This window comes from Aquarana catesbeiana, linkage group LG06 (assembly GCF_042186555.1).
Source record: "Aquarana catesbeiana isolate 2022-GZ linkage group LG06, ASM4218655v1, whole genome shotgun sequence".
Lineage (NCBI taxonomy): Eukaryota > Metazoa > Chordata > Amphibia > Anura > Ranidae > Aquarana > Aquarana catesbeiana.
The window spans coordinates 260,286,001-260,312,787 of record NC_133329.1 but is presented as its reverse complement, the minus strand read 5'-3'; the positions used below and the strand labels follow the sequence as shown (position 1 = coordinate 260,312,787).

Genomic DNA, 26,787 nt, shown 5'->3' with positions numbered 1-26,787 from the left:
CGGAGAGTGCCACTAGATGCCAACAGTTACTTGTTTTTATTATACTTGTCTTTCAATCGATTTATTATACCATGTATATTTGCCATGTCTACTTTATTTTTGTATTGTATGCCAGGAGCAGCATATTTAGTGTAAGTCTAGTGACTACCTATCTATTTGATACAAAATATCTGATATGTATTGTAAATTGCAATAAATAAATCATGTGCTGTACTTTCATATTTATGTTGTCACTTTCACTCAACATGGCATACACTCATTTAACGTCCCACAAAATTTCTCCTTTTTATCCACTGAAAATGTATGCTTACAGTTCCTCGCACGCTGAACCAATAAGTGATAGGGCGGATTTATGCCCCAATGGAGAGCTAACAAGTATTCAACATGCTGCGCGCCAGACTTGAGGCAGAGCAAGATGGCGGAAGGTGGTTGGTGGACTCCCGCTATGCAGTGGTTGCCTGATGTGCAAGATCGGGTGCTGGTCGATACTGGTATCCGGCTGGAACTTACTGGAGGACTTGCTCTGGGGGTGGTCAGAAGAGTGGAGCGGCTGTGTATGATATGTCCCGGGTGTCATAGACCCACGGCTGGAGTTAGCGCCTGGGCATAGGTGCGGACACTGTGGGGATCCACTTACCCGCTTAGGGCCAGTGCAGCAAGAGACTAAATACTATTCTACCAGCCTGCTCACTGGATTGTGTATGCCGTAGCTGCAGGTGACTCGGAAGGCCGGAGAGGGCCATGTGTCACCTACCCCAGCAGTGAAGGAACTTTCACCAAGCTCGTCCATCTCTGAGTTCCAGGATGTCAAAGAGAAGAGGATGTCGGGAAGACCTGTGGCCTGGCCAGGGGCCCGAAAGTTGCAAGTGCTAGTGTGCAGCCTCCGGTTGATCACCTTGAATAGACGGTTCCAGGTAAGACCCTTGCTGTGCCCGTCCAGAACAAGCCCATGTTGCAGGAGGGGGATCCCTCAGGTGAGCCGGACAAGGTGAGCGAGGGCCGGATCATAGACTGGGGATCGCCTAGATTGGAGGATGAATTTGGTTCTGTGGAGAGGTTGTTTGCTTGGTCCTTCCCGGAGGAGGCTTCTTCCAGCGATGAGGCGCCATGGCTTACAGAGGACTCTCCATCTGCAGAAACCCCAGCTGATGTAGTGGAGGAACCACATCGTCCAGCACAACCCCAGGATCAATCTTAACGACTCTTCACCAGTTTGCCCTCTACTACTAAAACCAAAGTGATTACTTACCGTCAATGGGTTAGTAAGGCCTCTGACTCGTGTGTCCTGCCTGGCCAGGAGAAGCCTAAGGAGCTGCCCAGGTTTTCCCGGTTTTAGCGAGAAGCGCAGAGGAGGGTCGCTTTGGAGTGGGGCCTGGACTATCCATACGTTTCAGCCCAGATCATAGACGTTGTTGAGGACTCCCAGGAGCAGTGGGAGAATGACCTGATCTGGGACTACGTGCATGTACCTAAGCCGAAACGGCTTGGGCGTGCTATATACAGAGACAAGGTCCTACTAGTCAAAGCGGGTCAGAACACTAGTAGTTACTCTGTGTCTGTCAGAAGGGGATAGCCACACCCACGCTATTACCTGTGATTGGACTATGGTGCCGTGTAGCCTCAGGTAAGAGCACCCACCAGGACTGCTGGATTGCAGCGGGGTTAGGGTGGGTTTCCCTAATGACAACCATTACAGCCAAAGTCTGCCACTCAGGGTGCCCGATAAGGACAATATCATGGACACTAGGGTGTGCTGTCCTTGCTAAAACCCTTTGCTAGTCACTTTTTTTCAAGAAAGGACTCCTTTGTCTAGGAGCCAAATGCTACTTTTCAAGAAGGACTCCTTTGTTTAGGAGCCAAACAGAAAGTTTATTTGCCCACGGGCATATGTGCTTAATGGTACTTACCAAGAGACATTTTTACATGTCACTTTGAAAAAGTTTGAAGAGGATATGTTTGTTTCTGTCACGAAGTAGAGGATTATAACCCCCTCTGCCTGGTGAAGTGTTGATATACAGTTAGTATGTACAGTTAGTTTGTGTGTTTGTTTGTGTGTTCTTTTAGGAAACCTTGCAATGGGACAGCTGTCCATCTCCATCGTTGGAACAGATGAAGACCTGTGGTAGGCAGAGTATTTCTCCCAAAGGGAACAGTGCTCTGGTTCCGCTTGTATGTAACACTTGCTACAGGGACCCGTAGTTAGGATGTATAAAGTGTGCAAATGTATGTACATGGTCACAGTGTACATGTTTCATTTTGTACTTTTATACAATGTTTCCCCATCCAAGTTTGTGTTTTTCCCCCTTCCCTATCCAACTAATTTTTATGGGATGCCTATCCTCCTGGGTTCAGGAGGTATTTTCCAAATGTATTCCTCGACAGCTGTGATTTTAGTGGGGGGGGTGAATGTAGCACCCTCTACCAGAAGGTAGGTGCTAGAATAGGATTTTTCTGGGTTTAAGATGCCAGTGTAGGCAAATTCAGACACGCCTGAGCTGTAGGTTAGGCCTGTGTGTTTGATTTGAGATTGGGAGTGTTTAGTGTAGTGGTGGGTGTGACCACCTGTGCTCTGACTCAGAAGGCCTCCCCTGCTTTCAGGAAGATTGTTCTGGAACAGATGTTGGACCTGAGGTTTGAGTGGCAGGCAGCTCATGTGAGGAGCTCTGACCAATTACCTTTTGGAATTGGCAGGGGGCAGGCCTCCCATATAAGCTGGGGTCACATGCTGCTGGGGAGTTCTGACAGTGCAGGAGAAAAGGAGAATGGAGTTTTAGGTAGCGGTCGCAGGGCATCCCCACGTGTGGGGGGGGGGGTGCCGAGCACGGAGGAGGGATGGAGGAGATGCTAGGATGTATTCCTGGATAAAGATCTTCACCATGGAGTTGGTGTCAAGCTGCTGTGACCGGGGGAACACAGGACTTGCACTTTGGAGGAGATCGGTGAAGGAGAAGCGACAGTAGGGCTGAGGAGAGTAGGAAAAGGTTCTGTGACCGGGGAACACAGAGCTTGCCCTTTGGAGAAGGCCAGGGTGAAAGAAGCAAAAGGAGAATTGTTGAGAGTAGTGCAGAATGCTGTGGCCGGGGAACCCAGCGTTTGCAGTTATGGACTGGCTGGGAACAGTAGTCCGCTTATTACCGTGTGCTAGGCCGTCGAGGCGAGGTATCGAATATCTCTGGCCTGGTAAAGAGACTGTGTAGCTACCAAATTCACTGAGCCACCGGGGAGAGGTACTGTATGCCTCTGGCTTCTTAATTTGCTGAAGCCACACCATGCAAGAGACTTTATTACAGTAACAGAGTACACCCAGCAAACTGGGTTTTTTAGAGTGATCCTTTTTGTATTACTGGAAGTGATGATACAGGAGTCTTACAGTTTTGCAGTGGAGGATTTTGCACAAGAGGAAAGGAATCTAGAGGAGTGAAATCTGCAGGAGTGAGTGCAGAGGAAGAGGAGCAACAGTCTGCAGTGGAGATCTGCAGGAGAATAGACTGTGAATGTTAGAAGTGCATAATTTTTCAGGGCTAAAGTTGCTAATCAATGTTCTACAAATGTGATGACAATTCAGCAAGTGATATGGGCATCCCATATCTTCCTTTACCTCAACCACGTTGTATCTCGCAATAATCGCAACAAAACTACGCAAATGAGTGCTCATTGTGTCAGAGGTGATAGCCGGGGGTCTGGCAGCAGGGTGATTTGATGGATGTTAGTAACTAGTGGTAACCAACAGCTACAATTGTAAAGTTAGGGCCCTTTCGCACTGGGCCGTTTGCAGGCGCTATTGCGCTAATAATAGCGCCTGCAAACTGACCCGAAAGTGCCGCTTCTTTGTCTCCAGTGTGAAAGCCCCGAGGGCTTTTACACTGGAGCGGTGCGCTGGCAGGACGGGAAAAGTCCTGCTAGCAGCATCTTTGGAGCGGGGAAGGAGTGGTGAAATCAATGGGACAGCGCGGCTATACCGCCAGCAAAGCGCCTCTGCAGAGGAGCTTTGCGGTGGTCCTTAACCCATTCTCGGCCGCTAGCGGCCAAATACCGACGGTAAAGCGCCGCTTACAATAGCGGCGCTTTACCGCCAACGCCGCCCCCGCCCCAGTGTGAAAGGGGCCTCACTGAAAAGTCCACTTCAAGCTGGCATCTTTTATGTAAACAATGTTAGCTGAACTTTACACTGCAATACAGTTTTATTATAGAGAGAACAGGTTTGCAGTTATGCTAACGGCATGTTACCTGTGTTTCTGGACAACAGAATATTTACCTTTGGATACCAAGTTTAGTGCAGCTCCCCCTGCAGCAAGAACTGGGTTAAGGTCACTTGCTGAACCTTTGCTGATGCAATGTCCTCCAAGAGACTAAATGCATTACAAACATTAGATTAGAATGAAATAGAAGCAGTATGCAGCACATAAATAGCTATTTATCTGATTGAGAATAATAACTTTTTTATAAATTAAAATCAAACCGTAGGAATATATGTATTTCAAACATGTTGGTCTTTTTCCTATGAAAGTGGGCAACTTAAAAAAAAAAAAAATTTAGACATTTCAATTGCTGAACATTTCAAAACCGAGTATACATACAGCCATGCTTCTAATTTGCTCTCCGGCAAGCGTGCTCAGCTGCTGCAGTAATGCATGGAATATCTTGGCTTTAGTCTGTGGCAACTTGGAAACACTCTCATTTAAAATGTGTTTAACTTGTGCAAGACTGACTGCAGCTCCAATTGTAATCCCTAAAAAAAAAAAAAAAAAACACGAGTGTCTTTAGAAAATGTCTCAGATGTTTAAAAGAATGTTCTACCTGGATCTTGCTCTATTTCTCCTTTTTCAAAATAAAAAAAAGCAGTTCTAAGTGTATAAAATGTATTTTAAAGTGGATGTAAACAGCATTTATGAAATCTGACCTAGGCCCATATATCTGTAGTGTTTACTTATCTCTCTCCAAAACACGAAGTCCCCATGTCTTTCTGCTGCTCCATTCCTCTGTTATCAGCAGAGTCACTTTTGACAAGTTTTCAGACAAAGGAGATAAAAGCAGCTGTAAATTTGTGTTGGGGAGGGTGCATAGAGATAGATTAGCAGAGAGCTGGTCTATTCACAATACAGGTCTGCATGTTTCTTTGTTCCTCTGCCTATGTGGAGGGGGGGGGTGCCTTTCCTCCAATCAGCTTTTACATAGTGTATGCCCAGACTCCCCTCCCACTGCTGAAACAGGAAGAAAAAATTCTAACACAATGTCCACTTTCTAAACAGTGTAGAAAGCCAGAAGACTAGATATACAAGTAAAAGTTATGTAGGGAGATTTGTTTAATCTCTGTATATCATCTGAGGCTGTTCACAGGGTATATATGAGGGTTTACATCCACTTTAGGCTAGGAAGGCAAAAAAAAACCAAAAAACAAGAAGGCTTTCCCCACCCTCATCACCGCTCTGTTCTCATTACTAAGTCTTTACTATCCTGGTGAGATAATGCAGTTTCACTCTTCACTCTGAATACTCCATGATGTAAAAGTTAAACCCAATAAGGAGATGGAGACCCCCCTCATAATAGCTGTGGGAAGGTGGTCAGGCCTTGGAGCTTAGAATTTAGATCTTCAAGACTGAATCCCCAACAGAAAAAATGCTGGGGTTTATTCATTCTGACAGCATTAACCCAGAAATGTTTTGATTATGCTGCCTGTTCTTTATAAGTTTGGTGTAGATCTTGGTGTCAACATAGATTTCTAAAATCTAAAAAAAAAGAATATAAATTACCTTTGCTACTTGTGGACACAGCATACAAATCACCAATTCTTATAGGGGAGATGATAACTGGGTATAAAACACCTTCAAACTTCATCTGAATCCCTGAAAAAAAAAATATACACAAAGATAATACACCTTAGTATTATAAAATAAACAAAACCAATATTGTGGCACAAGAAACTGTTCAATACTTCTTACAGCCGATATTTTCGACCCGTCAAGCATTCAGCACTCAACATTACCTCCTTCCCACAACACTTTATTTTGTGTTTTTTTATTGAACCTTTTATGATCTCAAATACTGGGAAGAACATACTTTGGGACTTTCAAAATAAACTAGAATTATTTAATTGGGTAAGCATTGTGAAAATATTGTCTTGTGAAACCCTGCCCAAACTAAGAACTAAATTATGCTATAGGCATTTGTCACAAGAAAAGGAAATAGTTTTTTTCAGGAATGGTATGCGCAGTACTTATATACACATTTTATAACAGTTTTGTTTGTTTTTTTAGGCCACACAAAAAGCATAATAGGTTGTTTTTTTTTCTCACCTACAGTAGTGTTCCCAACTACAAGGGGAGCTTTGGGAAACTTCATCTTCAGCTCCAGAAGTTTTTCAAGTGTGGATGGAGCATACCATGTGATTCTCTCTCCATGGAATGTGGTCATTTCCTTTGGGTTGCCTAGACTGATCTAAAAGATTAAAAAAAAAAAAATTACCTGGTGGTTAAAGTTTACAAAGCTCTCTCTTTTTTGGCACCACAATGTTGGCTCTATAATTTGCAAGGGATACAAACTTTGGCCATTAATATAGTCTATTCAATAAAGAAGTACCTGGTTTGTAATCCAGCTCATTGTTGAAATTAAAGTGTTACTAAACCCAGGACCCTTCCTTTTAATATAGCTGGTCTCCCACAGTACACAGAACATGGACATGCAATAGTTTTAGTAAATATAAACTGCTAAATACCTTTTCTCATCATCAGTATATGCTGTAGCAGTCCTGTGACTCCTATGAGTGTCTGGCTGAGCACTGGTTAAAGCTTGTAGGAGGAGTTTTCATTCTGCTCTCACTGTCCTATAAGACTGCAGGACCCCTGATCCTCTGTCTGGACAGTGCTGATTGGCCTTGTAGTGATTACATGCACTCTCCCAAAAAAAAAAAAATTCACACCAACCTGATTATGTGCAGCTTGTCCCCTTGCCTCTATAATGAGGGGAGATCACAGGAGACAAGATCAAACAGCCTTTTTACACAATGCAGAGATTTCCACAGGGAGTATGACAAGCATGCTTTACTGCATGTACACACTGATTTTACTGTTGTGGGTTTAGTAACACTTCCGAGTTTATTTTCAAGTTCAGGGTCAGGAGTGTGATGACGTTAGTGCCGGTTCACACCAGTCATTCGATTCTGAAGCCGCCCCACACAGCGCGACCTCAGCGCGGCTTGCAAATGTCTTCTTTAATAAAATAATAAAATTTGCAAGCCACTTGAAGTCGCCCAAAAGTAGTGCAGGAACCTATTTCTAAGTTGGAGCGACTTGAGTCGCTCCTAATAGAACGGTTCCATTGCACTGCATGGAGTGCAACTTGTCAGGCGGCTAAGTCGCCTGACAGGTCTCTCCTGTGTGAACATTAGAGTTGGAATTCAACTTCATTAAAAAAAAAAAAAGACATATCTTTGGCTGTTTTTATGTAACCTAACTACAGTACATACATAATTAAAATGGGAGTTTTCAATTTAAGCTTTATAGCGATCAAAATGGATTATAAAATCATGTATACATTTAATTAAAATTTTATTTGGGTGAAATATAATCACCTAATCTTATAAACTCTTTTGCTTCAGGAAAGAAAACATAATATTGGGCGTTTCAGAAACTGAGTTGAGGCCCAATCAGATAAAGTAAACAAGTATGAGCCCAAACCTCCAGCAAACAGATCTCCAATTCAACTAACATTACTATTATTACTCTCATGAATTTGACAAACAATTAACAGGTACCAGTGTGGTTGAGGTAAACTCCAGCTAAACATACAAAAATTGTAACTGGCTAATGGGGTCCAGTCTGCTTGTTCAGTGCTCATCTCTAGCATAGGGTGACCAGACACCCCGGACTGAGGACTGAGGCTGTCCCCGGGTTCAGGGGTGGCACCCATACCCATTTCTGACAGCCTTTCCATCCAGCACAGCCAGGGATTGGTGGGCAAGCCAAGGCTGTGAGCTGGAGTGGAGCTGTCAAATCGAAGTTTTGATGTCGGGGACGGGCGGGGTCGATATGCTTCGCTCCGCTCCCTTTGGCAGACAACCAGCCAGTGTATATACATTATCAAAACTAGAAAAATGACTGCGCTATCCCAAAGGTACAATAAATAACTTAAGGAAAACAGCTGCAACTATAAATGTGAGACACAACCACTTGGTAAACAATAAAACAAGAAAATAGCTGCGCTGCAATTAGTGAAATGAAATCAAAAAATAAATTAATGTGATCACCTTGAAAAATAAAAATGAACATCCACATGTGATAGGCTCACAGTGAGAAAACAGTAAAAAGTCCTCTTAATTGAAATAAAACTATTACATAGAACCAATGAACATGCGTAGTCCAATTGCAATGTGCATAAAGTGAAAAGTTCATGTGGGTAAAATATTCTTTTGCAAAGAAGAGAATGACAGTCATCCAAAACGTGTGTGACATGCAACTTTATCATCTGGGAAATTGTGATGACAGAAAGTTTCCTCCACCTGTAAATACACTGCCCCTTACCGACTCTTTTGATCTCTTATTAGGAGATCATGCGGGCGGATGGCTGTCTACCCCAGCCTCAGGTATGAACTGCAAACGGATCCCAATTGAGCCTCCCCGACAGGAATCTTCTAAATGGTGGGTGGGTACTCGTTCCCCATGGAAATATAGATAAAGAAAGCTCCCATAGCGTAACACGTTTAAAAAATGTATTAAAAAAAACAGAAATACACTTACAATGTTAAAGTGGAAAATTCGTATGTGCCCCTGGAAGACGTCAGTTGTGACGAAACGGTGTAGGGAGGAGCGGCGTGCTGACGTCACCACTAACCTTGCTGATCCCGGAAGCAACGGGCAGCAGTTTGTAGCCGGCCGCCATTTAATTCCATACGAATTTTCCACTTTAACATTATAAGTGTATTTCTGTTTTTTTTAATACATTTTTTAAACGTGTTACGCTATGGGAGCTTTCTTTATCTATATTTCCATGGGGAACGAGTACTAACCCACCATTTAGAAGATTCCTGTAGGGGAGGCTCAATTGGGATCTATTTGCAGTTCATACCTGAGGCTGGTGTAGACAGCCATCCGCCCGCATGATCTCCTAATAAGAGATCAAAGGAGTCGGTAAGGGGCAGTGTATTTACAGGTGGAGGAAACTTTCTGTCATCACAATTTCCCAGATGATAAAGTTGCATGTCACACACGTTTTGGATGACTGTCATTCTCTTCTTTGCAAAAGAATATTTTACCCACATGAACTTTTCACTTTATGCACATTGCAATTGGACTACGCATGTTCATTGGTTCTATGTAATAGTTTTATTTCAATTAAGAGGACTTTTTACTGTTTTCTCACTGTGAGCCTATCACATGTGGATGTTCATTTTTATTTTTCAAGGTGATCACATTAATTTATTTTTTTATTTCATTTCACTAATTGCAGCGCAGCTATTTTCTTGTTTTAGTGTATATACATTGCTGGCTGGGGAAGAAGGTGGCAGGACCAATTGTAACTACTGCATGTGTACCCACAGCAGTGTATAATTCAGGTTTATAGCTGTGGGTATACATAGAGTAGTTGTAATTGGTCCTGCCCCCTGCCACCTTTTTTCCCAGCCAGCAATGTATGCACGCAGCACATATAGAGAGACCAGCTGTACCCAACAATCCCTAAGACTGCTGTCTCACTGCACCCAAGGCATAAGAAAATCCTCAAGAGAGGTGGGGGAGCAGAGCGGCCGGCAGATCCAGGATGGTGGAGCAGCACTGCCTCATGCCCTGTACACACGACCGGTTTTGCTGTTGGAATAAACTCTGAAGGTTTTTCCGACGGAGTTCCGACGGAATTCCGCTCAAGCTGTCTTGCATACACACGGTCACACCAAATTCCGACCGTCTTGAACGGGTGACGTACAACACGTAGGATGGGACTAGAAAACGGAAGTTCAATAGCCAGTAGCCAATAGCTTTCGTCTCATACTTGCTTCAGAGCATGCGTAGTTTTTGGTGCGTCGGAACAGCATACAGACAAGCGTTTTTTCCGAACATGTATAGAACATGTTCTCTATCTAAGTCCGTCTGAATTTTCGTCTGAAAAAGTCAGATGGGGCATACACACAATCGGAAAATACGATGAAAAGCTCCCATCGGACTCTTTCTGTCAGAAATTCCGCTCGTGTGTACGTGGCATCAGAGTCACCAAGCAGAGACACAGCTGCAGAAGGGAGCAGGTTTGCTCACTCTTCTACCAAAACTCCATCTCAACTATCTGCTGCTGCACCAGCCTCTTCTCCCCCCTGCAGAGTCTTCACAATCTCCAGAGCTCACACAGACAGCATGCCCTGGCACCCCCCTCCCCCTCAGACACTGTGAGAAAGGTTTAATGTACAGGGGAGGTTTTACAACCTCTCCTGAACGATCTAACTTGACTGATAGTAACCGATGTTTAAAAACATCAGTTTCACCGCATTTACATGCCACGTTTAGCTGCATTTGCGTTTAGAAGCATTACATTTTTATTATTTTTTTTCAAATAGTCAAAAATTAAAAGCACTTAAGTTACCGCGTTTACAAGCTGTTACAGGCGTTTGGCATTTCAAATGCCTCTAAACATCCATCTAGAACGCATTTTTTTTGTTTTCCAAAAAATGCTTCTAAACTCAACTGCCTAGAAACGACTATAAACAACCCTGTGTACATCTAAAAAAAAACACCCAACTGCTCCTAAACGCAACAGCAGTGTACATGAAGCCTTAAGCCTCGCACAATCGGATTTTTGGCAGGGAATTGTGTGATGACAGACTGTTTGCCTAAAATTCGACCGTTAGTATGCTCCATCAGACAATTGTTGGCCAACTTTCCTCCAACAAATGTTGGTTAGCAGGCTAGTAAATTTTCGGTGGACAACGGTCTGTTGTCAGATTTGCCTATCGTGTGTACACAAGCCCGTCACACAAAAGTCCAACAAACACGCATGCTCGGAATCAATGCTCACCAAACACGCCATTAGCAGAAGGTGCCCAAAGGGTGGCGCTCAAGAGCTGAAATTCCTCGTAGTACATCACTATGTTCATGTTTGTTGGCCGACAATTGTGTACTGTTTGTATGCAAGACAAGTTCCTGGCACACGCCCTTCGGACAAAAGTCTGGCGCTTTGTCTGCCAACAATCCGATCGTGTGTACGAGGCTTAAGGCTACTCAGCTACCTGCAACTGCTTACTCTGTTAACTAATGATGTACCAAAACTTTACACAAAATACAGTACAGTCTTTACACAGTCTTTTTTGAAGTTCACACATACGGCACCTCTCACAGATGATATTAGATTGAGGGCTGGTTGCAGGTGCAGGAATCACCCCCATGCTTCTCAGCCCATAGCGCATTTGCGGGAACCACAGGAAAATCACATGGTCAAAATGACCATGCCTTTTCCCTGCCACTGCGTTTTAAAAAAGGTGCAGGCACCTTTTTTGCAGAAAACAGAGGCACGGCATCTCATTCAAATGAATTGGGTTACCCTGCCTGCACAAGTGTGAACCAGAGCTAAAGGAAACGTATGGCCAATAAAGATGGGCTTGGGCGTGTTCAAAATCTCACATGCCGATCCCGCCAGGAAGCCGACACTGCACAGAGCTAATCACAGGCAGTGAGACATTTCCCAGTCCACAACTGCAGAGATCAGGAAATGTCTCACTGCCTGAGATTAGCCGTGTGCAGTGTCAGCTTCCTGGCGGGATCGGGCATGTGGAATTTCAAACACGCCCAAGCCCATCTCTAATGGCCAAAGCTCGCTTGGCTGTACTTCTCCTATGGATCACAGGTAAGGATGGGCGAACGGTTCGGCCCGAGCATAAGTTCGGGCCGAACTTTCGTTGTTCGGACGTTCGTTTAACAGCCGAACAAACATGTCATTCGACCATTTGTTGGCCCCCCCCCCCGACCCGACCACAAGGCATTGCAGCACCGACCCAATAATACGTGGCATAAAGGAAAAGGATGATTACTGGTTGGTAACCTTCCTTGACCACCGTTATAAGGGGAAGGTCTCTGAGCTCATCCCATCCCCACAGAGAGTGCAGAGGATAAAATCTCTTGAGGACACATTAAAGAGGATTTTAACCACTTCAGCCCCGGAAGGATTTACCCCCTTCCTGACCAGAGCACTTTTTACAATTCGGCACTGCGTCGCTTTAACTGCTAATTGCGCGGTCATGCAATGCTCTACCCAAATGAAATTTGCGTCCTTTTCTTCCCACAAATAGAGCTTTCTTTTGATGGTATTTGATCACCTCTGCCGTTTTTATTTTTTGCGCTATAAACGGAAAAAGACTGAAAATTTTGAAAAAAAATGATATTTTCTACTTTTTGTTATAAAAAAAATCCAATAAACTAAATTTTAGTCATACATTTAGGCCAAAATGTATTCGGCCACATGTCTTTGGTAAAAAAAATGTCAATAAGCGTATATTTATTGGTTTGCGCAAAAGTTATAGCGTCTACAAACTAGGGTACATTTTCTGGAATTTACACAGCTTTTAGTTTATGACTGCCTATGTCATTTCTTGAGGTGCTAAAATGGCAGGGCAGTACAAACCCCCCCAAATGACCCCATTTTGGAAAGTAGACACCCCAAGGAAATTGCTGAGAGGCATGTTGAGCCCATTGAATATTTATTTTTTTTGTCCCAAGTGATTGAATAATGACAAAAAAAAAAAAAAAAATTTACAAAAAGTTGTCACTAAATGATATATTGCTCACATAGGCCATGGGCATATGTGGAATTGCACCCCAAAATACATTCAGCTGCTTCTCCTGAGTATGGGGATACCACATGTGTGGCACTTTTTGGGAGCCTAGCCGCGTACGGGGCCCCGAAAACCCAGCACCACCTTCAGGATTTCTAAGGGCATACATTTTTGATTTCACTCCTCACTACCTATCACAGTTTTGAAGGCCATAAAATGCCAAGATGGCACAACCCCCCCCCCAAATGACCCCATTTTGGAAAGTAGACACCCCAAGCTATTTGCTGAGAGGCATGGTGAGTATTTTGCAGCTCTCATTTGTTTTTGAAAATGAAGAAAGACCAGAAAAAAAATTTTTTTTTTTCTTTTTTCAATTTTCAAAACCTTGTGACAAAAAGTGAGGTCTGCAAAATACTCACTATACCTCTCAGCAAATAGCTTGGGGTGTCTACTTTCCAAAATTGGGTCATTTGGGGGGGTTTTGTGCCACCTGGGCTTTCCATGGCCTCCGAAACTGTGATAGGCAGTGAAGAGTGAAATCAAAAATTTACGGCCTTAGAAAGCCTGAAGGCGGTTCTTGGTTTTCGGGGTCCCGTACGCGGCTAGGCTCCCAAAAAGTCCCACACATGTGGTATCCCCGTACTCAGGAGAAGCAACAGAATTTATTTTGGGGTGTAATTTCACAAATCCCCAAGGCATGTTTGAGCAATATAACATTTAGTGACCACTTTGTGCAAAAAAAAAAAAAAAAAATTTGACTCTTTCCCGCAACTTGTGTCACAATATAAAATATTCCATGGACTCGACATGCCTCTCAGCAAATAGCTTGGGGTGTCTACTTTCCAAAATGGGGTCATTTGGGGGGGTTTGAACTGTCCTGGCATTTTATGCACAACATTTAGAAGCTTATGTCACACATCACCCACTCTTCTAACCACTTGAAGACAAAGCCCTTTCTGACACTTTTTGATTACATGAAAAAATTATTTTTTTTTGCAAGAAAATTACTTTGAACCCCCAAACATTATATATTATTTTAAAGCAAATGCCCTACAGATTAAAATGGTGGGTGTTTCATTTTTTTTTTTCACACAGTAATTGCGCAGCGATTTTTCAAACGCATTTTTTGTGGAAAAAACACACTTTTTTAAATTTTAATGCACTAAAACACACTATATTGCCCAAATGTTTGATGAAATAAAAAAGATGATCTTAGGCCGAGTACATGGATACCAAACATGACATGCTTTACAATTGCGCACAAACGTGCAGTGGCAACAAAATTAATACATTTTTAAAAGCCTTTAAAAGCCTTTACAGGTTACCACTTTAGATTTACAGAGGAGGTCTACTGCTAAAATTACTGCCCTCGATCTGACCTTCACGGTGATACCTCACATGCATGGTGCAATTGCTGTTTACATTTGACGCTACACCGACGCTTGCGTTCGCCTTAGCGCGAGAGCAGGGGGGACAGGGGTGCTTTTTTTTTTTTTTTTTTTTTTTTCTTTATTATTTTTTTGCTTTTTTATCTTATTTTTAAACTGTTCCTTTCATATTTTTTTTTAAATCATTTTTATTGTTATCTCAGGGAATGTAAATATCCCCTATGATAGCAATAGGTAGTGACAGGTACTCTTTTTTGAAAAAATTGGGGTCTATTAGACCCTAGATTTCTCCTCTGCCCTCAAAGCATCTGACCACACCAAGATCGGTGTGATAAAATGCTTTCCCAATTTCCCAATGGCGCTGTTTACATCCGGCGAAATCTAAGTCCTAAAATGCTCGTAGCTTCCGGTTTCTTAGGCCATAGAGATGTTTGGAGCCACTCTGGTCTCTGATCAGCTCTATGGTCAGCTGGCTGAATCACCGGCTGCATTCTCAGGTTCCCTGTTGAGACAGGAGAGCCAGAGAAAAACACGGAAGACGGTGGGGGGGGGGGGGGGGGGGGCATTCCCTCCCACTGCTTGTAAAAGCAGTCTAGAGGCTAATTAGCCACTAGGATTGCTTTTACATGAAAGCCGACCGCTGGCTGAAAAGAATGATACCAAGATGATACCTAAACCTGCAGGCATCATTCTGGTATAACCACTCAAAGTCGTGAATGGCGTACCTGAAGACAAAAAAATGGTTAACAATAAAGCACAGTAAACGGTAAAGTATAAAAAATTGCATACCTGAAAAGCAAACATGATAAAACATAATAACAATAAAACATTGCAGAATAGAATACAGTAAAAAAGAGCAGAACACCAGAGAGAGAATAGAGAGAGAGAGAACAATAAAACGACAACTATTTTTTTTTATTTTTGTTTGTGTTTTTTTTTTTTTTTTACACTTTTTTTTTGTAACTGTAACTTTTATAACTGTAACCGGTTCCAGGTTCGGGTCTCTCAAAATGCGATGGCATCTTGGGAGACCCTGTGAAAGTGTGCCTAGTCTGTGCAATGCTGTACCCTACGCTAATACTCAACTAGTGAATGGTAGCGTTCAAAACATTCACCAATGCAAAGACCAGGATTATCAGGACAGGAGGGACAATAATAGCGGGTGTCACGTCTATATACGCGCTTGCTGCAGACACATCTTTTTTGGGGGGGTTCGTTGGGTAGGGGTACTCGGGAGGACATATAAATGCCTCTCATGCAGCCGACTGCATTTGGTTGGGGATGTGAATGGGGGAAATACGGGCGCTGCAGAAGTGGTGGGTTCCCAATTAGGATTGGCGAATGCAGCAGGAAGGGCATTATGGGCACGACGGGCCTGTGTTTGTCTTTTTGGTGGCAGCGGGACACTACTTGTGCTTGCCACCTCACCAGCTTGAACTGCACTTATGGGACTCGCCACGTCACCAAGTGTTACTGCAGTGCTGGTATGACTACGACCGGGGTGTACTAGGCCGCTGGCGCTTGCCAGTTCACCAAAACGCTACAAAAAAAAGTGACAGTGATCGATCGATACTGCACTTGGGTGGGCTGGGCTGGGCCGGGCGGAGGGGCAAAACACAGGTGCTAGCAGGTATCTGGGCTGATCCCGCTAACACTGCGTTTTTGGGAACCCTAAACTGCTGGGGACGCTAGTATAGATCTGATCGGATCAGATATTGATCCGATCAGATACTATACCACTAAGGGAGACGTATGCTGCATGCGTGGGTGTTAGTGGTACTGGCGCTAATCTGACGCTGCTTGGGGCTGGTGCTTGCCAGTTCACCAAAATGCTACCAAAAAAACTGTTAGCGATCGCAGGGATCAGGCCTGACTCTGCGAACGCTGCAGTTATGCGTTTAGTGTTTTGTAAGTGACAGTGATCGATCGATACTGCACTTGGGTGGGCTGGGCGGAGGGGCAAAACGCAGGTGCTAGCAGGTATCTGGGCTGATCCCGCTAACACTGCGTTTTTGGGAACCCTAAACTGCTGGGGACGCTAGTATAGATCTGATCGGATCAGATATTGATGTGTTCAGATACTATACCACTAAGGGAGGTGTACGGTGCGTGTACGGTGCGTGCGTGGGTGTTCGCGGTACTGGCGCTAATCTGACGCTGCCTGGGGCGACGCATATCACCGCCGGGCGATCAGGGGGCTAAACCTTTATTCGGTAATAAACGGCGGGTGCCCTGACACTAAAAAAAATAAACGAACTAACCAGCGTCACCCGTAACAGTTATACGGTGATCAGTGGTGAAAGGGTTAACTAGGGGGCAATCAAGGGGTTAAAACATTTATTCGGTAGTATATGGGGGTCCCTGTCGCTATAAAACGCTGACAGCGAACCTAAATATTTACGTTCCTAACTAGCGTCACCAGCGACACTAATACAGCGATCAGAAAAATGATCGCTTAGCGACACTGGTGACAGGGGGTGATCAAGGGGTTAAAACTTTATTAGGGGGGGTTAGGGGGGTACCCTAGACCTACAGGGGGCTAATACTAACTGTCCTACCACTGCTAACTTTCACAAACTGACACTATGCAGTAATCAGGAAAAAAACAAAACAAAACAAAAAAACCTGCTTGGTGTCAGTTTGTGACAGGGGGGGGGGGGTGATTGGGGGGGGATCGGGGGGCGATCGGGGGGGGATCGGGGGTGTTTAGTGTGCCTGGCATGTTCTACTGTGTTGTGTGTGTGTGTGTTGGTGCACTTACATGTCTTCTCTCCTCGGTGCTGGAACGGAAACTGGCCAGCCGAGGAGAGATGACATCACATCCTCTGCCTCTGTGTACTATACAGAGGCAGGGGATGTTTCTCATTGGCTGGGAGCGATCGCGAGGGGGGGGCCACGATCGGATGGTCTCCCCCTCGTCTCTCAACTCTCCCAGCCAAACGCCGACCGCCGATGGCACCGGGGGGGGGTCCGATCGGACCCCCCGCCCGCGGGAAGGCAATCACGTACCAGGTACGTGATTTTGCCTGCCCGTGCCGCTCTGCTCACGTATATATGCGTGAGGCGGTCGGCAAGTGGTTAATGAACGTTTTTCCTGACTCTGGTAGGTTACAGTGTGGTCGAAAACGTCATTTTGAGTCTTCCGTTGGTCAAGAAAGGAGCATTGGAGAAGGCATCCGCCTAAGTGAGGCATTTCGGAATTTTTTTAGTCCTTGCCGCCCAGGGCTGTCAGCTTCCACATCCCATCGGCAGCATCTGCATCACATGGTGCACGATTACCTCGGGGCCAAAACGAAGAGCGTTCCAGCTGACGATCCACTTGCTTACTGGGTCATGAGAATAGACCACTGGCCAGAACTTGCCCAGTATGCTATTGAGTTGTTGGGCTGCCCTGCATCCAGTGTGCTTTTAGAACGGGCATTCAGTGCTGCAGGAGGTTTTGTTACTGATCATAGAATGCGTCTGTCCACAGACTCTGTGGACCGTTTGACTTTTATAAAAATGAATCAGTCCTGGATTACCAGCTATGAAGCCCCTGATGCCGATGTCACTGATTAAGTCTTTTTGGGATGTGGAATCTTTGCAGGACTTTGAGGCTGCCTAGCTTTGAGGAAGAATGTTTTTGGTATAGGTTTCATGGGCACAATTAACACCCAAAGACCAATTTTTTTGCACCTGTCTGACAGGTGCATATCATTGCAATTTTTTACAGCAAGGCAAATTCTTGCTTACATAAAGAGTACCTCTATAGGGTTACGGTGGGAAGGCGCCACCGACACCCAAAGACCAATTTTAACGCACCCGCTACTTCTATCCAAAGTCAAAGTGACACCAGAATGTATCCAAAAAATCTCTAATCTTGTTCCCAGTGCACTACATTGTGGCCTCATCATACACACTGGCTCCCCAGCTGTTGCTGAGCAAAATAAAGGCAGCTTACAGGAAAAATGAGATTTTTTTTGGCTTTATAAATTCAATTATTGCTGCAGCAGATTCGAGACATGGTACAGATCTGCCACTTTACAGTTAGACTAAGGGGACCCCCCTGGCACTATATTGGAATGAATTTTTCATTTTTAGGATTTTACTTTAAAAATCAAATAATCACAGCTCATTTAAAAATGACGTTTTTCACAAACTTTTTTTTTTATTGATCCATGTCCCCCAGGGCAGGACTCAGACCCCTATAACCATTGTATGCCTAATTACTTGCATTTAAGCCTTCAAAATGGGCACTTTGATATTAAACGTTCGGGTCCCATTGACTTTAATGGGGTTCTGTGTTCGGGTCCGAACTTCGCGGTGTTTGGAAGTTCTGGTCCGAACCGGACAGGGGTCCATTCGGCCCATCTCTAATCACAGGAGTGCAGTTTGTTCTGCACTTCTATGACCCAGATTCAGCCAACCACAGACTAAAGCCTTCTGTCGGCTGATATCATAGAGCCAATACAGACTCTAGGAAAATTAAAGTTGGAGGGGCACAGCAGAGGGGCAGAGCATTGGAGGGGGGCAGAGCAGAGAGCAACTGAGAGTCACAGCTTAGAGTGGAGAGAAGAACTGAGTGATCAGCAGTGTTTGATCACTCAATTCTCAGTGTGGAGCCAGCAGGGGACAGATGTAGTATCAGAATGATGCCACATCCACCTAAGTATGTAAGTTTTTTTTTTTTTTTTTTTTTTTTTATAATTCCTGAATTTATTTTTTTAAATCCAAATCCTCAGCAACTTGTTGGTTATTTGTATTTTTAAAATACCAGTCTTTCATTCGCTAATGCTGCACCCCCTCTCCTATCAGGCGCAACATGGACATTTTAGTTTGCTTAACATGTCATCACATAGCAGGCGGGTGGCAAGAGGAGGGAGCAGGCCAGATCTAGCCTGTCTGATGTTGGGGTGCAGTAAAAATTATGAGGGGGCAGAGGATGGGAGATCAGCAGGCCAGTGTACAGAGGGTCATCAAACCAGAGGATAAGGTTAGCAGTTTGCATGGCAGTGTACAGAGGCACCCACTATCACTTTTTTAAAAGAGCATGGCTGTACGGGGCTCCACCTACATAGCTGCATCATTCATTCACAGATTCCTGTAAATGATAAACCTCAAGTACCATCTTCCACTGTGATAGATGGGCTCGTAGTTATCAATGGGCTGCAGGGGTGCTGATGAGCGCACCCATAGTCCATTGACATGTATTCCGGCTTTCAATCGGTGGTATTGGCTGAAAGCTGGGGGACATGTCGCAGGAGCCCCTATTACACACTTGTTCTACTGATGGCGGGTGCAATGCTTTCCAGGCCCCTGCTGGAAAAAATAAATGCACATTTTTTCTGCAGAAATCTGTGCATTTATTATTTTTTCCATAGAGGTAAACTTATCCTTTAATCCTGGAGGGAGTGAGGGAAGTCTGGCGAATCACAGTGCAGGGACTCCTGTGCCAGGAGAGGTAGCAGCAGTTCCGGAGGGCGGGGATGAGGGAGAGGTATGTACGGGTTCTTAGCTTCTATAAACATGGCAGAGTAAAGTGGAGAGGATTGCCAGTTTAGTGGGGCAGAGCCACCTCAGAAGTAGTGAAACAGGGGCGGCAGGACCGGGAGGGAGAGTGGTGGGTTGGCAGACTATGCAGGAAAAGTGTGAAGAGTCTGGGGAGCAGTAGTGCCATCAGCTCAGGAGATCGGGTGAGAACAGGGCATACTCACTTCTGCTTGCTGGAGAGCACACTGCTGTGACAGGGAGAGGATTGCCAGAGAAAACAGCAGCAACTACTAGCCGATAAGGAGATGGAGGAGGCTGTTTCTTTGCAGAGAGGCAGCAGAGCTCACAAATTAGATGTCTATGCTGTCGGGGCTTTGGGGGGACGCAACTGAAATCCCCAGATCCAGTTATGATGGGGGTTTCACCATTATTTGCACATTGAAGCTCTGCAATTTCTCAAAATATATTTGCAGATGGGGTGACACCATCACTACTATATTGCAATACATTGTTTAATTTGCACTGGATAATCATTTATAGGTTTTACCATTGCACTTATAAGTCCATTTGTAGAATTGTATAAAGGAAATGTAGGGTTGTGCTGCATTTTTTTGGCTTTTAATTGGTATACAGATACCAGGACATACTGATCACCACTGTATGCCATGAAGAATCCTCCACTTGCTGACCACGCTCACTTGCTGGCCACATCCACTTTTTGGGCATGCCCACAGGCGTGCGGTAGATTTCATTTTCAAAATCTGGTCACCTTACTCTAGCACGCTAGCTAAATTCCTGTGGCAGAGTCAAATCTTTTGGAATTTCTCTAAATCCGAGACTGTCAAAATGAAGGTCAAAAGATTTTGGCTGCTTTCACACTGAGGCGCCTGCATAGCGCCTGTAAAGAGCCTCTCCTCTCACTCCAGTGTGAAAGCCTGAGTGTTTTCACACTGGAGCGGTGTTTGACACACATCCACCCAGGCCGCAGCCCTGGGCGGGGAGAACCTCGATCACCTGACTCCTTCCGAATAAATAGCCTATCCCAGCATGCACAGCGGCCAAATAAACTCCTGCTAATTGGCTGAGACAACTTATTTACCCATCACCTGAATTTACTGTAATCCATCATCCTAATGCCAAAGGCAACAGTACAACAAAAGAGAGAGACTACAAATTAAACTCTGACTACAGAAATATATGCATTCATATATTATTACTCATTCTGCAAAATACAAACAAGGGAAAAAGACACAAGCTATGAATTCATTTCAGCAGCTGTAAATTCAGTAAATTCAGGTGATGGGTAAATAAGTTGTCTCAGCCAATGTTGACAAAAATATGATAATCATTCTACCTGTAAAAAAAACACACACACACACACATAATTCATTGACAGTCCTTATTTTTTCAGTTCAGATTTGTAAACTCACCATCAGCTCAGGCGGAAAAATAAGTTCCTGTGTTGGATCCAGTGGTAACAATTCTTTTTCATCAAACAATTTTAAGGAGTTCTTAAATAAGAAAAAAATCAAAGAAAACTTATTTTGGTAGTGCCCACCGGTAGAGTGAAATAACTTGAAGAGAGTCTCACTACTTTAAAAAACAAAACTGAGCACAAAGTGTTTGTTGTTTGATAAAACAGGCATCTGATATCCATTTTTATTCCATCAAGAAATGTTGGATAAAAGAGAGAAAAAAAAAAACATGAATAAAAACAAGCCCCGTCTGCCACTGCAGCAGATGAACTTGTAGTTCTCAATGGAAGACGAGTGCAGTAACCAGTGCACTTTTAGTCCATCGACATTTCCTCCAGCTCCAACTAAAACTCCATAAAGCAGTAAGGGAAGAAAGTAAGTGGAAGAGAGTTTGCAAGAGCCCAGGATTGCACCCTCAATCCACTGATTCCAAGTGCAAAGCTTTGCAGGCTCCTTTATATAAAAAAAAAAAGTAATAAATGCACACAATGCAAAAAAAAATGCATTTTTTCTTAAAGCTAAACTTAGCCTTTAACAAAAAGCACAACCATCTGACCTTCACTGCTTGGTCAAGATACCAGTCTTAAGAAAACCACCGTCTGCTTGACTGGATAAAACAATAAAAAAACAAAAACACCCAGCAGCACCCTTATTGGGCCAACCAATTGCTCATTCTGTGCTCTGCCAGCACAAGTGAATGTAGTAGAGGTTGGTACAGTATATCACAATAGTGAGTACATCCCTCACATTTTTGTAAATATTTTATTATACCTTTTCATGTGACAACACTGAAGAAATTACACTTTGCTACAATATAAAGTAGTGAGTGTAAAGCTTGTATAACAGTGTAAATTTGCTGTCCCCTCAAAATAACTCGACACACAGCCATCTCTAAACTGCTGGCAACAAAAGTGAGTACACCCTAAGTGAAAATGTACAGATTGGGTCCAATTAGCCATTTTCCCTCCCTGGTGTCATGTGACTCGTTAGTGAAAACTATAGCATGATTTGACACATACATGGAGTCTGAGAAGCTGCACACCCCTATATGATAAGTCTTAAACAAACAGGAAGTTCCCCGTGGGGTTTTCAGGCAGCAATTTGAGAGTCGCAGACAGTATTTTATAAAAATAAATTATTTTTATTTTTAATTAGACAAAGGACAAATGAACCTCCTGAAGAAGACCGCAAAATTTCTTAGGTTGAAATGCATTGGGGCTTTTTTTCTCCTGTACATTGGACGGCATCACCATAACTTTAATACAACATGTTGACATAATTAAGTGTTCTTGCATAGCAAGACCACTTACTGTTATCTCACATATATATTATTCTTATTATTATAGCCAAATTTACCACCCTAACTCCTCCCACAGTTTTTACACTACATAGACAAGTAATATACCGAAACGTGCGGATTGTTCCCGAATGGTGTGCTATTACTTTGTGGAACGTTTCGCCGAATGGTTCACGAAATATCGTCGTTTTTGCGGCGAAATTGGTCCCATAGGAATGAATGGGGAAACTAGAGTGGGAGATGACAAAAGCTGGAAAATCAGAACATGATTTCTAAACTGCCGCCACTCCCTCATTTTCAAGCCCACCTACACAAATCTTATGTCAAAACGTTCAGCTATCCCTGCTGCCACTAAACATGTCCACGGCTAAGCCATAGTCCTGATAGTTTTCACAATATGACCATTTGTTTGCAACTCACGCCGTCCATTGACATTCATTGAAACTACACTCTAGCCCCCTCCAAATTTGAAGGGCAATTTCTAAACTGCGACTGTGCCTTCATTTTTAATATTTCAGAGACATACTATACATCAAAATCTAGGTCTGGGTCTTGTGATTCTCACAATATAAAGATCTTTGCTGTAGGATGTATAGTTTTTAAAATACGGCCATTTGTTTAGAGGTCATTTCAGGAAATTTTAGCCATTAATCAGAGTGTACTGTTAGTGTTTGTTTTGTTGCCATGGTTACCAAAGCTTCTGTTATACACAGGGGGGAAGGTGGCTGGAGCATCTCAGCTGATTACAGAGCCCGGGGGAGGGGACAGACACACCATGTACTGATTTATAATAGAGGAATATGATGGGGCAGTTTTGATGGGGTAATTCTGATGGGGCAGTTTTGATGAAGCAGTATTTGGGAAGCATAAACAGGGCATGAGCGTTGCTAGGAAACAGTGGTTGTAAACACAAGATGCTGAGACACCCCAAATGCATGTGACTTCATCTGCTAGACTTGATAATGCTTGTAGACTCCTCCCACAGTTTTCACACTACAGAGACAAATAATATACCGAAACGAGCGGATTGTTCCCGATTGGTGTGTTATTACTTTGTGGAATGTTTTGCCGAATGGTCCACGAAATGACGTTTTTGCGGCGAAATTGGTCCCATAGGAATGAATGGCGAAATGTTCAAAACTAGAGTGGGAAGTGACAAAAGCTGACAACCCCATGATCAGCCAAAACATTATGACCACCCCATGATCAGCCAAAACATTATGACCGCCCCATGTAAAAAAAGAAATATTTTTGAAAAAAAAAAATAATTTTTGAAAAAAGTAAAAAAATAATTTTTGAAAAAAAAAAAATCATTTTTGAAAAAAAAAAAAATATTTTTGAAAAAAAAAAATATTTTTGAAAAAAAAATTACTTTTAAAAAAAAAATTATTTTTGAAAAAAAAATATATTTGAAAAAAAAAAATATTTTTGAAAAAAAAAAATTATTTTTGAAAAAAAAATTACCTTTGAAAAAAAAAATTACCTTTGAAAAAAAAAAATTACTTTTGAAAAAAAAAATCATTTTTGAAGAAAAAAAATTCATTTTTGAAAAAAAAAATTACTTTTGAAAAAAATGTTCAGCTCTTTCAGCGAATGATGGAACTTTTTTACTACTATTTATACTTTTTAAAATATTAAGCTTTTTAACACTTTTCACAGTTACTCAAGCCACTCCACCCCACCCAGTTACTCCGCCCACTCCAGTTGTAGAGGCAAGAACACTTTTCACAATTTCCCCAGAAATTGTACCTTTTCTAGTTGTATTTTATTATCCTTGTCCATTCATTTTTCCTTTTTCTAGTAGTCTCACGTATTTGTAAACCAGAGCTCATGTTTTAACTTTAATATACTGTTGTTCATTTGTCCTTTGTCTAATTAAAAATAAAATAATTAATTTTTATAAAATACTGTCTGCGATTCTCAAATTGCTGCCTGAAAACCCCACGGGGAACTTCCTGTTTGTTAGTGACTCGTTAGTGTTACAAAGGCTCAGGCAGGCATGTACTGGCCATCGTGACTACCGGGAGTTTCCCGGTAGACCAATGGCTCAGTGGGCCTGTTTGCTCTGTGTGTCTCTCCCTCTGCAGTCCAGGTCTCCTGCGCATCATAATGACAAGCAGGCAGAGCCAGCTTGAGCAGCAGCGCTTCCACCTCTAAACCTGCCCCTGTGCAAAATACATCTCCAACCTGTAATGTGTGGAGGAGGGCACACAACACTAAGATGCAGGGCTGGATGATGATATTTCAGTGTCCCATTCCCTACCATCAAAGGGAGGGGGGAGGGGAGATATTTGCATCTCATCTCAGTGTTAGCCAATAATACTTTGTCCATGCTGCAGCCCCTCCCTCTTCCCCTCCCACCCGCCACATTTTGACTTCAGTGTTCCAGGAAGAAGAAGCCAAAATCAGTCCTCAGCGTGCTAACTCCCATGTGAGTTTTTTTCTTTATGTTTACTTCAGGGAGGGGGAGAAGGAGATTCTGCAGCAGCAGGGACAGCCATGTGTTCATACTTTTAGTGCAGGTGATGGAGGAAGAGGGGAACAGGACCAGTATTCTCTTATCTATTCACATTGTCATGTATTTACTCTGGCTCTGTATACCACTTAACCTGGCTGTGTATACCACCTAACCTGGCACTATATACCACCTAACCTGGCTTTGTATACCACCTAATCTGGTTCTGTATACCACCTAACCTGGCACTATATACCACCTAACCTGGCTCTGTATATCACCTAACCTGGTTCTGTATACCACCTAACCTGGCACTATATACCACCTAACCTGGCACTATATACCACCTAACCTGGCTCTGTATATCACCTAACCTGGCTCTGTATACCACCTAACCTGGCACTATATACCACCTAACCTGGCACTATATACCACCTAACCTGGCTCTGTATATCACCTAACCTGGCACTATATACCACCTAACCTGGCTCTGTATACCACCTAACCTGGCTCTGTATACCACCTAACCTGGCTCTGTATACCACCTAACCTGGTTCTGTATACCACCTAACCTGGCTCTGTATACCACCTAACCTGGCTCTGTATACCACCTAACCTGGTTCTGAATACCACCTAAACTGTCTCTGTATACCACCTAACCTGGCACCATAGGCGTGCGCAGCCTATTGCATTAGGGTGTGCACCCCAGAGGTAAAATACACATGCGCGTGTGTGTGTGTGTGTGTATATATATATATATATATATATATATATATATATATATATATATATATATATATATATACATACATACATACATACATATACACTATAATGTAAAAATGACACGCACATGAACTTTAATGACATCCCAGTCTTAGTCCATAGGGTTCAATATTGGGTTGGCCCACCCTTTGCAGCTATAACAGCTTCAACTCTTCTGGGAAGGCTGTCCACAAGGTTTAGGAGTGTGTCTATGGGAATGTTTGACCATTCTTCCAGAAGGGCATTTGTGAGGTCAGGCACTGATGTTGGATGAGAAGGCCTGGCTCACAGTCACCACTCTAATTCATCCCAAAGGTGTTCTATCAGGTTGAGGTCAGGACTCCGTGCAGGACAGCCAAGTTCCTCCACCCCAAACTCGCTCATCCATGTCTTTATGGACCTTGCTTTGTGCACTGATCCAAATCATTTGGTGGAGGGGACATTAGGGTGTGGGGGGGGGGGGGATTATGGTGTGGTGTTGTTTTTCAGGGGTTGGGATTGGCCCCTTAGCTCCAGTGAAGGGAACACTTAAGGCGTCAGCATACCAAGACATTTTAGACAATTTGGTGCTCCCATCTTTGTGGGTACAGTTTGGGGACGGCCCCTTCCTGTTCCAACATGACTGTGCACCAGTGCACAAAGCAAGGTCCATAAAGACATGGATGAGCGAGTTTGGGGTGGAGGAAAATTAACTTCAAGTGCAATAATTCACATTATAATAGTAACTAAAACATAAAAAGTGTAATAATAAAAAAAAATAAATAAAAATTCCAAAGTGCTATAATGGTGTGAACCTCCAAACTAAAAAATTGTTGCACTTGAACTTGATTTGTATTGCAATTATCCCTAGAGGGGTTTCCACCATCCTTGCTAAGTTAAAAAAAAATATGTCTTATTCTCATTTTGATGTGTATTACATGTGAAATCACAGTTATTTACAATTAGTCACAATTATTGCAGTTGAAGTTAATCTGTATGGCAAATATCTATAGGAGAGGTTTTCACCATCCCTGCTAAGTTTCATTTTTTATGTCTTTTTTCAGTTTGATGTGTATTATATGTGACGTTACATATCACAGAGACCAGTATTGTGGTAATATTGACGTTTACTGAGATTTCTATACATTAGAGGATTCCACCATTATTGTTAAGTTATTAATCAGTAAGTTAGCGCTGCACTTTTTTTTTGTGGTGTG

General features: G+C 43.2%; 1 protein-coding gene across 1 annotated transcript in view; it reads right to left on the bottom strand.

Moving 5' to 3' along the window:
* Positions 1 to 26,787, bottom strand: part of LOC141146728 (aldehyde oxidase 1-like) — a 303,420-nt gene that overhangs the window by 219,788 nt on the left and 56,845 nt on the right. Inside the window, exons 8-12 of the mRNA XM_073633238.1 lie at positions 21,030 to 21,110; positions 6,294 to 6,435; positions 5,751 to 5,843; positions 4,578 to 4,729; positions 4,256 to 4,349 (exon numbers count right to left, since the gene is read on the bottom strand). Coding sequence (XP_073489339.1) covers positions 4,256 to 4,349; positions 4,578 to 4,729; positions 5,751 to 5,843; positions 6,294 to 6,435; positions 21,030 to 21,110 — 562 coding nt within the window. The remainder of the gene's footprint in view (positions 1 to 4,255; positions 4,350 to 4,577; positions 4,730 to 5,750; positions 5,844 to 6,293; positions 6,436 to 21,029; positions 21,111 to 26,787) is intronic.